The following is a 14549-nucleotide window of genomic DNA, read 5'->3' on the forward strand; positions in this document are numbered from 1 at the left end:
TATTATAAAAGAAATTAGGTTTTAATATTACCAGTAATTTAGATCTCTGATTTTGACCACCTGATTTCACGCCAATGACGAGATAAAGTAATAAAGAAATGATATAGATTTTTATTAGTCGTTTTACTGTTGCTTATTGTTTACCAGTTGAACAGATTACAACGTAATAATAGGAAAGAGAATTTTAAGTCTGTATTACAAACCAATGAAAAGAATTACATTTTTATACACAACTCCTGGTTCTAATTCTTTACAAATTCTAGTGCTGACTTAAGGCTTGATGTAGACAGAAAAAGATCGCACTACAAATTTTAAAACAAAATTCCATTACAAAAAAAATACTGTTATACGAGCCCAGATGATTACAAATGACAGATTAAGTATCAAGGATTGGCCAGAATTTTGACAAATTATTTTTATTAATATATTGGTTGTCTGCTCTAACACAGATCCCTTGCACCACGGCTCTCTTTATTAACCTCTCTTCTTACTTGAACTTTTGAGGTCTTGATAGAAACCATTTTCTTTTAGATCGTCCATAATTTTTGTTGTTTTCCTACCTTTCTTTTCTGCGCTTTCTGCTGCTCATTCTAGGACTATTATGAGATTTTTTATTAAATTCCTATTCTTGTTCACTTTCCTCGTTACCTTTTAATTTTGTATGTCTATTTAAATTTTTTTTAATCTCCTACTTGCTCATATTTCAAATTTTCCAGCCTTTTTTTTGCTTTGTTTCTTAGTATCCATGTTAGAGATCCGTATAGAACTGGATTCAAATATAAAATTTCACATGTCACTTGTTCTATTGTAATTACATCTTGTTACTAACAAACCTTTCGTTCTTTTAAATGCTATTACTTGTATTCATATCCTTTTTTAACTTTTTTCTTTTTCCATGGATTGGTCAAACAATTAAGTAATGATGGACTATCTAAAATTTCACAGATTCGTAAATCTGAACGTTAAAATAATTGATCATCCCCTTAAATTAGATTTTTAATCGTACTTAGATAAAAAATTATCAGTTAAAATGAAAATTCTATTTGATAATTGGGATTTGAATCCGGACCTCCGACGAAACGCCGGTAACGTCTCGGCATTTCGTGCAGAGACCCGGGTTCGAATTCCGGTCAGGCAAGGAACTTTTCATACGCTTTTTAGCTGTTTCCCGCTCTTTCATGAAAAAATAAGTTATTTATCAATAAAATTATTGAATTTTGTTTTATTTTTTAAACTGATAAAAGATAATCAAAATATTATCATTTTTTGCCATAATGTCGTATGATAGCTCACATATTAAATATTTATTTTAAGTAAAATGTTTACTTACAGTTAGGATCCAATTAATTGGTAATGTTAATGCTTCCCTAATTGATAAGAAATATATGGATATCCATATTAATGTTGCAATGAAACTTGTAACAACAACAAATAAAAACCAATGTGTTCCAGCTAACATCGCAGGTGATGCAAATACCATACATAGAATTCCAAGAATCTAAAAAGAAAAAGAAAAAAATAATTAGAAATGTTGTTTAATGTTATAAAATATAAAAGAAATCATATTTTTAATACTCAACTTTAAAATTATTTTCATTCAGCAGAATTTAAAAAAAATCTTGCGTAGTTCTGTGCAAAAATACCGATTTTTCGTTAATTTAATTTGGTTTTAATATTTCTTTAATTTATTTTAATATTGCTAAAACTAGATATCGAAGATAAAGAAATGTCAACGTTCCAAACCTGTAGCATTATAACGAACTACGCTTCTAACTTGACCAGTTCAGATTTTTTCGACCTAAAATTAAGCATAACTCAAGAACGACTCAACCAATCTTCTAAAATGTTCATGTGTGCAGCATTAGATATAATATTACAGCATATCTAAATTTCACTACCTATATATATATATATATATATTTATCTACGTATATAAGGAAACCTCAATATGTAAAGAAAATTCACTTTCAATTCCCTCCCCCAATTTCACCATGCGATCGAAAAAAATACCGTGATCAATCTAACCAGAAAAAAAAATATTATGAAAATACGATACTAATAAAACTCTTCTCTTAGTTTGGAGTTCATCACGGTCTATTCCAGTGAAAAGCCTGGTATGTGCGGATGATACTGACATTTTTACAAAAGATGAAGTATCATTTCAGCTTACAGTGGATACAGTTGTGAAAGAAGCTAAGCCTCTTATAACGAAAACGTTTGAGAATTAATGCGGAGAAGACTGCAACTGCGGTAGTGAAAGATCAGATAAAAAATTGCCTGATAAATTGCAATGTAAAAATCGAAGGTACCCCAATAAAAACAGTAGAACGTTTTATCTAATTTTTTAGCTTCACGACAAACGATGCTTCTTGTGACAAAGAAATAAATAGAAGAATAAGGCTAGCAGCAGCATCAATTGCAAACTTAAGGAAAAAAGTACGGAACAACAAGCATCTTCTACTGAAAACGACAATTAAGTATTTAAATCAGTCATTCTTATCAATCCTATTGTAAGAATTTGAAACCTGGATGCTCATAAAACAAGAACAAAGAAAGCTCGAAAGTTTTGCCACTCGGTGCTTACGGAAAACAATGAAAATAAAATGGTGGTAGTACTATAAAAAAAAGGAGTGTTTATAGAAGCTGATGAAATGCAACCTACTGCACTGGATCTCCTCAACAGTCTCCATTGGTTCGCTCATATTTCATGAATGGATAATAACAGAACTTTTAAGCAAGTATACAACCGTATTGGCAATGCGAAGAGATCAACGGAAACGTTGCGACAATAAAACAGGAAGACCGACAACGGAACGGTGGTCAGACAATATCCAAGAATACATGAAAAACATGCAATACTACTTAACACAAACTGCAAACGTGTGTCAAAACAGAACCCAGCGAAAGAAATTAGCTGATGAAGCTGAAAATCTTATGTCATCAACCCATCAACATTCAACACATAACATTTTGACTAGTTTCGGCGTGACGTCTGTACGTACGTACGTATGTATCTCGCATAACTCAAAAACGATTAGCCGTTAGATGTTGAAATTTTGGATTTAGGACTGTTATAACATCTAATTGTGCACCTCACCTTTTGATTTCAATCGACTGAACCAAACGTGTCCAAAAAAGCCCAAAATCCAAACAAATTGGATTTTGGACTTTTCCTTAACTGTAGTAATAAGCCCTCATTGAGAGCTTTTCAACGATATATCATAAGTGGTATTTATTTTCATTGGTTCCAGAGTTATAGCCAAATAAAATTTCAATTAATGAAATACTTTGATCTTACAAGGGGAAGGCACATCAGTTCGAATCTGACTTCATTTACTTTAATTTTAATTTAAATATATTCATTTATTAATAATTATTAACCTCTGACTGTAATAAAACTTTTACAATAAATAATAATTCAATAATAGCAATAAAAGATAAACAATCATAAGTTATTAGCGAAATAACATTTTATGTACTTTACACTATAAAAAAATGTATATATGTAATTTAAGAGGCGTACAAGGAAGTCATGTGGTGTCCACAATAGATTTTTTGGTAAACCTTTGGTTTTCGTTTGGGCTGGTCAGTTTTTCTTTATATTTTATATCTACACGTAATCCTTTTTTGTATTGCTCTTTAAATGTTTTTAATCTTCTTGACTGTTTATATCGTAACTAGTGATGGAGGTTATCAACGATAGAAGTACGTTTTTAATACTCGTTTTACTTTATGAAATATGTCTTCCTCATAATTTTCGTTTAGTATAATCCAATCTGCTTAGAAATAGATGGATTATTAAAAATGTAGTGTCTGTTTAAAAATAAGCTTTAAGTAAAATAGTGAAAGATAAATTAATAAATATTTATTAATATGACTATATTAACGTCGGTAAATTAATAAACATTTACAGTAACAGGCATATTTCTGGACCCAACGGGCTGATCTAGTGGTTAATTCATCGGCACAAATCAGTTGTTTTAACATCTGATTTTTTAAGTATACGGATCTGAATACTAGACAGTGGATATCGGTATCTTTGGTGGTAGGGGGTGAATTAACCACACGTCTTAGGAATGGTCGGCCTGAGTCTATACAAGACTATACCTCATTTACATATCATACTCATCTCATTGACGGTGTAGGTGGGGGGGGGGGGTTATTGTTCACTAATTGAACAGATTGCAACGTACACAGGAAAATAAAAAATATAAAGGAAAATAAATATAACAGGCATATTTCTACGATCTTACTTGTAAATCGTAGCGCATACCCGGTGTGTCTTACAAATCAATTTAAATCATTACTAAATTACATCTTATTATACTGATTGAAACGTGGTTTCAATAATGATGTATCTCATTATTATAGTACACAAGGCACGGTATACGTGATATGAATTCTAAAACATGTAACAATGAATCTGTTTAAAATAATTTTTTTATCTCTTTTTTTAGGTGGTTTAATACAAAGCATAATTTATTAAATGTCATATGTACATACATGCAAATATAGAAAGAATTGTAAGGAGATCATGAACTGGAATAAAAGAGATGGAAATGAAGTTAATGAAAAAAATTGATTACAATTAGAAATTAAGTCATGTTTAAAAGAGCTTGAATTTTATTTCAGTTTTAAATATTTATTTTCATATATAATTTTACATAAATTTAATAAATCAACCTCAAAAACTTCCAATGTCTGCCAAGACAATTTTCTAATTTCGTTAACTACATAAAATCTTCATTTTCCCTTAAAGTCTACATTTTTCCTTGTTTTATTTTTTTTCCATCTTCTGATATTTATTGTAATCTAACCGTTTAATTACGTTAAAGAAACTTATATAATTTTTTCAAAGAAAAATTATACTAAGATAACTAATCCTCTCAAATTATTGATTAACCCATTAATTAAATATAAATATATTACCCAGTAATTATTTTTAATACATAAAGAAATATATATTTATCAATTACTATCTGCCTATAAATACAACTGCGAATCTGATTTTTAAAACAGTTAACCAGTTTCCATCTTTATTAGTTAACAACAGATCAAGGAAACTTTAACTTAATCTTCAGTTTATCATTGTAAAACGATCCCAGTCTTAAATAACTTAGTAAACCTGAGTCACTATTGCAAATACACCTACTAATATTGGTTTGAACTGCAGATTGTGCCATAAATGTTAGATTTGCGGAATGTTGTAATAGTTCTTAGTTGAAATAATAAATAATTACAATCGTAAGGCAAATGTATAAATGAATTAAATGATCAAAAGTAAATTTTAACCAATGATATTTCAAAACTATATAAATAATAAATAATTTGTCATTTTTATAACAAAGGTTAATCAATTTAAATTAAAATGAGTAAATTATAGTTTTCTAATAGAGAATGTGGGCACATGCTTAATCATCATATTTTTTATCAGCCCTAAGGCAGATACCTTTCAATCCATGGCAGATGACGAGTATATTCTCTTCAATTTTCAACAAAATTCTAAGTTCCTGAGAGTTCACATTTCTTTATAGATTATCTATAATCTTTATCCCTTTTTTCCTACCTACATAGAACATTCTACTGACCCTTTAAGCGTAGATCCTACTGATCTAATTATTTTAACCAGTGAGATGGATTTCATATTCTGATTAAGTTTTTATTTTGCTCATTATTCTTCACTTAGTATTAATACTTAGTATTATGTCACTTAGTATTCAAACTAATTTTCTTCAATTCCTCTGTACTTATATTTTCCATATTTCAAATGTCTCCAGCATGTTCCTCATTTTAGATTTCTGTTTCATTTATAATTCTATCCTCAATTTTATATAATGGTTTTTTTCTACTAAATATTTCCTTATTCATTACAATTCTAGTTTTTATATTATTTTCAAAAATAAATAATTCATTTTTTTAATCGCCTGTTACTTGTTATCTACTTATTCATTTGTTTCTTCTTTTGCATTTTTCCATTTTTTGAGAAAATAGCGTAAAGAAAATAAAAAATTTCTTGCGCAATTCTGTGCAAGAAGGTAGTCTTTCGTTATTTTATTTTTTATAATATTTTTTGTATAATTTTTTTGCGCAAGTAATATAAGAAAAATAAATTAAATGAGAAAATTAAAAGGTATAATTTATTATTTTTTAATACTAAAATATACTTCTTGCTTATAAGAAAATTAGATTATTATAATCGTAATTTGATGAAATAATTAAAAATAACGATATACCCTATACACAAGCATCATACTTAAACTCACTTATTACTATGGTTCACTGCATAAGCACGCATGAAAAATACACCAATACAAATTCAACATAACCTCAGTTTGAAATTATGTTGTCTGTTGTCAGCCCTAAATTAAACATAACTGAAGAACAACTCAACCAATCTTCATAAAACCTTTTAAAACAGAGGTTACATACAAAACAAAATTTAAAGAATCGTCAGGATTTATTCACAGGTAGATAAATAATGAAAACCAGAATTCAGTCTCATCGACAAAATACATTAGCATGACCACTAGTCTTAACACTTTTAACCACTGGTCTTATATTAACAACAATAGTACAATAGATGAGACAAATATAAAATTCTTTTACTACAAATACTTTTGCTGACCCTAACATTTTTTGAATGAAATTTAGTACATTATCTCTTTCACTTACAGTCTTACTCCAACTCACCAAACCATTTTTTGTTTTCGTATACTGGAATTACTTGTGACGACACCTTAATCGCTCGGAGTTTGTACTCGCAAACAATTCGCTCCTTCACTGTCCTCCTCGTTGAATACTTTCTCGCAGAATCTCCTCGCAAACCGACATCATGACGTCTCGCTTAGACTGATTCGCAGAACTGATTTTTAACTGGTCTTCCCCGGAGTATTTATACTTCTATCCTCTTTACCTGCCGGACCGGATCCGACTCGAAGCGTGAGAATAATCGTCCGCCCTCACATTTTCCGATTAAAGTCTAAAGCTTGGTGCGGTAACTCTTCTCACGAAACGAACATCTGTTTAGGCGTCTCAGTAGGCAGAATTATAAAGGACCATTGTTAAACGGACTTGCTACCTTTACTAAAAGGGTTTCTTTTAGCCCATCTTAAAATGGGACAAACCCTTTCTGGTTTGTCCCATTATTATATTTTCTACTACTTTCTTCTTAATTGGTAGGAATCCGTTACTCAGGTCCGCTACATCGGTCTTGTTACTGTGTGATTGTATGTGCGAATGTATGTCCCGCACTGTTTTTGGCCTTATAATTCAGGATTAACCGAACCGATTTTCTTCAAATTTAACTCAAATATTTCTATATATGGGACACTAATCATATAAAATTCTTTTCAGAATTTGTCAAGGGGATTGGAATATCGTGAAAAAATCAATTTGATTTTCTTCAGAGGCAAATTTGAAAAAAAAAACTTTCTTAAAATAAATTTTTAACCTATTATGCATATATAAATATCCAATTTAAAAAAAAGTCAATCCCCTCCCCTTAAAATTGAAGTATATGTTTTTTGTTCTTTTGCTCTATCACCCTTCGATTTGAAAAATTTTTCAAGAATTTCTTGAAAGTTTATACTTCATTTATAGAGTTATCAATAAACGACTACAATTTTTTTAAATTATAGACCCAGACAAAGGCGGATTTACTAATGTGCCGCCTATAGGTTGAACGACCGGTCGGCGCTGTCGCCGAGCCGCCGCCGTGCGGCCTATTACCGAGGACCGAGTAGAGAGATAAGAAATTCGGCGAAGTTGATACTTCGTTTTGGCTACGGAAAAAATTTCCGCCTTCAAAAATTTTCCGCCGTAGGCTATAGCCTATCTAGCCTATTTAACCCACCGGGTTGGTCTAGTGGTGAACGCGTCTTCCCAAATCAGCTGATTTGGAAGCCGAGAGTTCCAGCGTTCAAGTCCTTTTAAAGCCAGTTATTTTTACATGGATTTGAATGCTAGATCGTGGATACCGGTGTTCTTTGGTGGTTGGGTTTCAATTAACCACACATCTCAGGATTGGTCGAACTGAGAATGTACAAGACCACACTTCATTTACACTCATACATATCATCCTCACTCATCCTCTGAAGTATTATCTAAAAACGGTAGTTACCGGAGGCTAAACAGGAAAAAGAAAGAAAAAAGAAAGCCTATTTAGAAATCCGCCACTGACCTCGGACCTAAAATGCAGAAAAGCGTTTTGAAAATTTTCTTTTTCTATTTTTAGCCTTTATTGATGGGTGTGTTAGATTTAGAGACAACTTTACTTAAATAAATTTGTTAAGTTTAACCTATTTATAAATATTTTTAGAATTTTTTTTTGAAAATTATTCCCCTCCTCTAAAAAATATATATTTTATTTTTTTGTTATTTGGCTCTAACTTTAAATTTTTGTTATTAATAGCCGGGAAAGTCATACAATAGTTTGCCAGCTTTTTTTATTACAAGTACGGTGTAAGGTAATTTATTTGTTTCCTGTTAATTCCAAAACACTGAACCGATTTTATTGAAATATATATTAAATGATTTATCTTCATATCGTTTGAATTGCATGCAAATGATAATGTCTTACGATTTAATTATTTGATAGGTTTGTTTTCGTGCTAAACAGTTTATTATTCAATTTATCTTTACAGAAGTTTTTTATTTCATTAAAATTATTTAAACAATCTTCCTAAAAACGGCGGTAATATTTCTGTAATTGGATTGTTTTATTTTAGAATCCCAATAATAATAATAATTATTATTATTATTCTTTTTTTTTTTTAATATAAAAGAAAACGGTCGAAATTATTTTATAAAATAATATTTAAAACTATTAATCCGTGTATTTTTCTGCATAGTATTTAAACCCTTCGTCAATTTTAATATGAGGTTTTTATTAGTAACTGACGTTATACTAGGAGTTAGTATGTTACAATATAGGCTCTATACTTTCTGAATAACTTTATTATAAAAATATCATTCATATGTATTTACGAAGGCCTTATTAAGAGTAAGGTGAACTAATGTGTAAACAAATTATAAGTTTACGAATGAATGAACTAATGAGTGAATGGAATAACAGCAGAATAATTTAAATAAGTAGAGGATATAAAGTCAAGTGACATGAAGTGACCTCTAATGAATTGTGACCTACTGGAAGGAACGTGCCTACTTAACGAATTTATTATTATGCAGCCGTAGTAAATGTATTACAAATATACAATAGGCCTATTACTGCACGTACTATCACCTATTTAGTATGTAGCTGAAAAACTATTTCACATCCGTTTTATCACAATACTTCCTTCCACATTCTTAAACGTACATTTTAACAGACAATTGATAAACGGTCTGTGTCCTAAAAAGTTGTCTCTTTTCATGTAATTTAAATATTCATCTTTTTCGAGCATTTTAGGTTGGTACTGCTTTAAACAGGCATTATAGTTTACATTATTTAAAAGTTTTTGTTCGTATATATAATTTTTAGTTATTATAGTTTTAATTATTCTGAAAAGTTACGCTGTAATTTCTGATTAGAGATAAATATAATATAATCTATTAGCATAATATCAGTCTTCACCTTCATTCAATCATGTTTAATTCTTTTTTTTTAATATTATAATCTTGTTATATTTTTACCAATGAGTTTGAATTCTGAAAGGATAATTTTTTATTTCTCTCGAAAAGCAGTACTGAAATGGCATTTGGCAATAGTGCACTCCTGGATTCAGGACCGTTGAAATAATATAAAATATGATTAAAATTTTACGCCTTTTTTTGTGACAAAAAAATACTTATTTTATTTAATAAAACATAATTCGATAAAACTAATATTTATAGAACCATTAAACATTTTTCTAATGCTCGCCATTTTGGAATTTTCAAACGTAACTAAAAAGAGTGGTTGATTAGGTTGTTTTTTTTCTTTTCTTCGTTGCACTTGATAAAACGAGACGTTGTGTTATTGTTTTGTATTTTGTTTTATTTTAAGTAATATCATAAAATTGTAAAGTCGTTGTTATTACCTGAAGAATTATAATATGTAATATTTGTGACCTAAATATTTTATCTGTGTATTTATATTTACTTCTATTATTTTCGTAGTGACTTATTTGGGATCTGAATATTTTGTGTTCCTGTTTTATATATATATATATATATATATATATATATAGTGGGCGTTTATTTTAGATGCAACACAAGCAAAATGTTTTTTTATAAAAGTTAATACAATAATTTTTGATGAAGAGGTTGACAGAACTACCTGCTGTTTTATAATCAGCTGATATAATTTTCTATTTATTTTTGTGAGTGGTTAGTTATTTCTTGTTATCTGTGTTTTTTATTAAGAAGAAATGGCTTTGAACACGGAAGAAAGGATTTTTATTGTTGAATACTATTTAACAACTAAATCACCACAAACATAAAGGTTTTATCCTTTCTTGGATTTAGTTATTTCTCTATTATTTTGATTATTATTTCCTTTTAGTAAATTATATTGGGTTTATTTACGGTTTATTAGTTGTTATGTCGTAAAGACTACAATTCATTTACACTCATACATATCATCCTCATTCATCCTCTGAAGAATTATCTAAACGGTAGTTACCGGAGGCTAAACAGGAAAAAGAAAGAAAGTTGTTATGTCGTTCTGGATTGGATTATCAAATCCAGAACAACATAAATAAATTATATTTATATAATTTATTGGGGTTTATTATATTATGATTGCTGGTTGCATTCATCTATAATCGTTAATCAATTAGATAAAAAAACAAATTTAAATTTCAAAGGGGTTTTGTGCCAACAGGCTTTTCAATTGCAGTTCCCGGGTAAGAATGTAATAAATAAGTCTTAAATTCATCGTTTGATAAAAGAATATAGAAGGACAGGTTTTGTTTGCATTCAGACACATAGACAGAAACATTCAGTATTTAATGACGAAAACAGTGGAAGTTGTTAGGGAAAGCTTTTTAAATTCACCTAACAAATCATTACGAAAACTTGCCCGATAAAAAGGAATATTTCTGTATAGTGCCTTTAAAGCTACCCGGCTACATAACTTAACCCATACCGAATTCATGTATCACATGAATTACACCCGGTTGATTATGCTGGTAGACTCCATTACTGTCAATGGTTTTATCAGTTTATTCGGGAGAGCATTAAAGTGTTAGATAATGTATTCTTTTGCAGATGAGGCTTGATTTCATTTGAATGGTTAGGTTAATAGTCGGAATGATCGCTACTGGAGCTCCAACAATCCTCACATCATCCATTCACGACCTCTACACCCACATAAAATTGGTGTGTGGTGTGCAATTTCCAGGCGAAGAATAATTGGCCCCATATTCTTTGAAAACACTCTTAATGCAGACCTCTACCAAGAAGTTGTAAAGCAATGTATTGCAAATCTAGAATTAAATGAGGGAAATTCGTGGTTTCAACAAGGTCACATATCATACGGTAAGAGCAACAATGGACGTTTTGAGAAATTTTTATGGTGAAAGAGTAATATCCATTGACTTATGGCCAGCTAGGTCACCTGATCTTTCTCATGCAGATTTTTTTCTCTGAGGATATCTGAAAGGCTGTGTATTCAAAAATAATCCACAACCATTGAAGAACTGAAAGCCAACACAACTCAAGAATTACGAGAAATTGGAAGAGGTACACTTCAAAAGGTTGCACAGAATATAAAAAAAGAGGGTAAAGGCTTGCATTGATGAAAATGATGGACACTTTCAACATTTTTTATAAAAAAAAATTGTTTTGTATATTGTTTTATACAAATAATTGTAATATTTGTGTAATTAACTTTGTGAAAATAAGTAGACAGACATTATCCACAGTGTTTTGTAAATATCCCCGGATGAAACTGAGTTTCGAATATTCGGTTATAGTTTCGTTAATTTTTTTTTCAGATCGATATTTTAAACTTGTGTTGACAAACTTTTTGAAACAGTCTGGAGAGAGCTACTAGTTGCTTTATACCTAGTTGAAATTGATCCTCAACAAAAAACATATACACAAACACATATCTTTACCACACCTAGCGGACATCCTTTCTTTACGTAAACAACTTTCTAAACAACTGTAAGATTCCTAGTTTTTATTTTATTTTACTTTTAAGTTTTTTATTTTTTATTTTTTTTTTTATAGTTTATTTATTTATTTTTAATCATTACGATATTTTATTTCTACTGTTTTAAATGCAGTAATTAATTTTAAATTGCTGATATGTAGAATAAAATCAAAGTACAAGTACTTTGTCTTACTACTAAAGCATATGTTAGCTGTATTTTATTAAAACCGGTTTCGTTAGAGCTAATAGTTTTTACCTTTCAAATGATTATGAGTGGAAAACGGGTATTTAACGAAATCAGTTATAATGACAATGTTGCTGATTATGATAGTAACGGGATGGTCATTTTAAATGTATGTGCTACTTTTACTTTTGTCGACGTAAAATATAACTTCTCTTTTTTTCTACGACTGATATATTTATTTTTTATTACTGTTTACAGTTTTAGTAAGCTTATACCGGTTGAGAAACATTGTTAGCTCAGTTATAAAGTGTCCTGTTGATATACAAAAGGTTTAGGGTTCAATACCAGTGTTATTCAAGTCAATATTTTCATCTATCATTTCATTTAGATTAAGTTCCTAATAAAAAAGTAATCTTTTTAAGTCGTTTATTTAACGACCATAAGACTAGTATTATTTAAATAACAAAATTTAACCAAATTATCTTCCTAATTTAACGATTTAAATAATAATAGCATTTTTAAAGAAAAATTTAAATAACAAGATCAAATTAAAAAGTCGTTATAATAATTAGTAGAAATATTCCCTTTGATTTTCTCTAATAAACAAAAAATTATTGTAAAAAATGTTATAAATATCAATATTGTGTAGACATCAATTTTTTAATATTTTATATTTTGGAAATCAATTCTTGATTTTGGAATTTTCAATTTTCTTGATTATGAAAATCATTTTAGTAAACTTTACTAAAATGATTAAAACATACAGTGCGTTTGAACCAACTTGTTAGCTTACTATTGCTTAATGATTATTAAAAAATTTTAATTTTGGCGGCCAATTTTAGGTGAACCCTACGACCGATCGCGGCCGTTCTTTTATCTTTGTAATCCTCTAACGAATCCGAAATCAAAAATCAAAATCCGAGACAAAAAGTGTTCACATACATATTAAATTCAATATAGAATTTTTTGTTCTTTGAAAAGAATGACATCATATTTTTGAAAATCGGTTAACAGACAACCGAACAGAGTCAAAATCGTTAGACAACCAACAGAAGGAAAACAAAAGGGAAATTCATCTTTTTCGTAGAATATTCTTTGTTCATTTTGATATGTAGAATCCGAAAATGATTAACCAGCTTCACTTTTACGTGTATATATATATATATATACACGAATAAATAAGTACTGGTATATTAATTTTTAAAAAACTCACTTTTTGCCAACAATATTTAATATTTTTTGTAATATAAAGTACAGTGCAGGAGGTTAAATATGGAATAATATGTCAGCCAAATGACCACCATGGCTTCGTCGGCACACAACCCTACAAATAGCCGTAGCGCACGACCTGGCCAGTTCTGATCTCCGAAATGAGAGATTTCACGACCTGAAAATTTGATCTGCGATAACTGGATGGTTTTACGTACTGTAGCAAGACGTTCTTGTTGGAACCATATATCTTCCATGTCCATATCTTCCAGTTCTGACAAAAAGAAAAATTCTCGAGCATCGCATGATAACACGATCAGCATTCACCTAACAGTAACACCAGCGTCATTCTCGAAGAAAAAGGGCCCAGTCACTCCCCCAGCCTCCATTGCGCACTATATCGTCCCTTTTTGTGGATGCATGGAATGCGTGGGAACTACCTTTGGTTTTTCATTGCACCAAATTCGACAGTTTTGTTTATTAACGAAGGTGAAAATGAGCCTCGTTATTAAAGATTATTTTCCGTTGAAATTTATCACCCACTTCCTTATCTTCCAACACCCAATTGACGAAGTCTCTCCGTTGTTGATGGTCTCTAGGAAACAGATTAATTGAATTTTTTATGCATGAAGGAGAAGGACTTTTGTCAAAATTCATTATACTGATGCTCGTGAAAAATTTAGTTGTGCTCGTTGGCGTATTGATGTTTTAGGATTAATTATTACTTTCTCACTCACTGCAGCGATATTTTGTGCAGACCGATCGGAACGTTAACGGACGAACACGTTGCGTATCATCTTTGAGGGAATACTTAGCGCAAACTTTTTAATCAACTTTTCAACAGTTGACCGAGATAGTGCATTACGTCTATCGAAATGAGTACGTAATTTTTTCATTGTTTCTGCCAGACACTCTCCATTTTGTAATGAGTTTTTACACTAAATTAATGTTGCTCTGACGTGTAACGTAGTATTTCTAATAACCACTAAGTCTCAGTAAGATATGAAATAAGACGGCTTAGAAATATGTAGTTTAAAAATGGCGCGTAATTTAATATACCAGCTCTTATTGAAACTCCTT

General features: G+C 30.1%; 1 protein-coding gene across 1 annotated transcript in view; it reads right to left on the minus strand.

Moving 5' to 3' along the window:
* The window catches only part of LOC142323735 (plasmolipin-like), a 167668-nt gene that overhangs the window by 42228 nt on the left and 110891 nt on the right, over positions 1-14549 (minus strand). The window contains exon 2 of the mRNA XM_075363896.1: positions 1331-1498. Within this exon, the coding sequence (XP_075220011.1) occupies positions 1331-1498 (168 nt within the window). The remainder of the gene's footprint in view (positions 1-1330; positions 1499-14549) is intronic.

Source organism: Lycorma delicatula, chromosome 4, assembly GCF_047948215.1.
Source record: "Lycorma delicatula isolate Av1 chromosome 4, ASM4794821v1, whole genome shotgun sequence".
NCBI classification, from domain to species: Eukaryota; Metazoa; Arthropoda; class Insecta; order Hemiptera; family Fulgoridae; genus Lycorma; species Lycorma delicatula.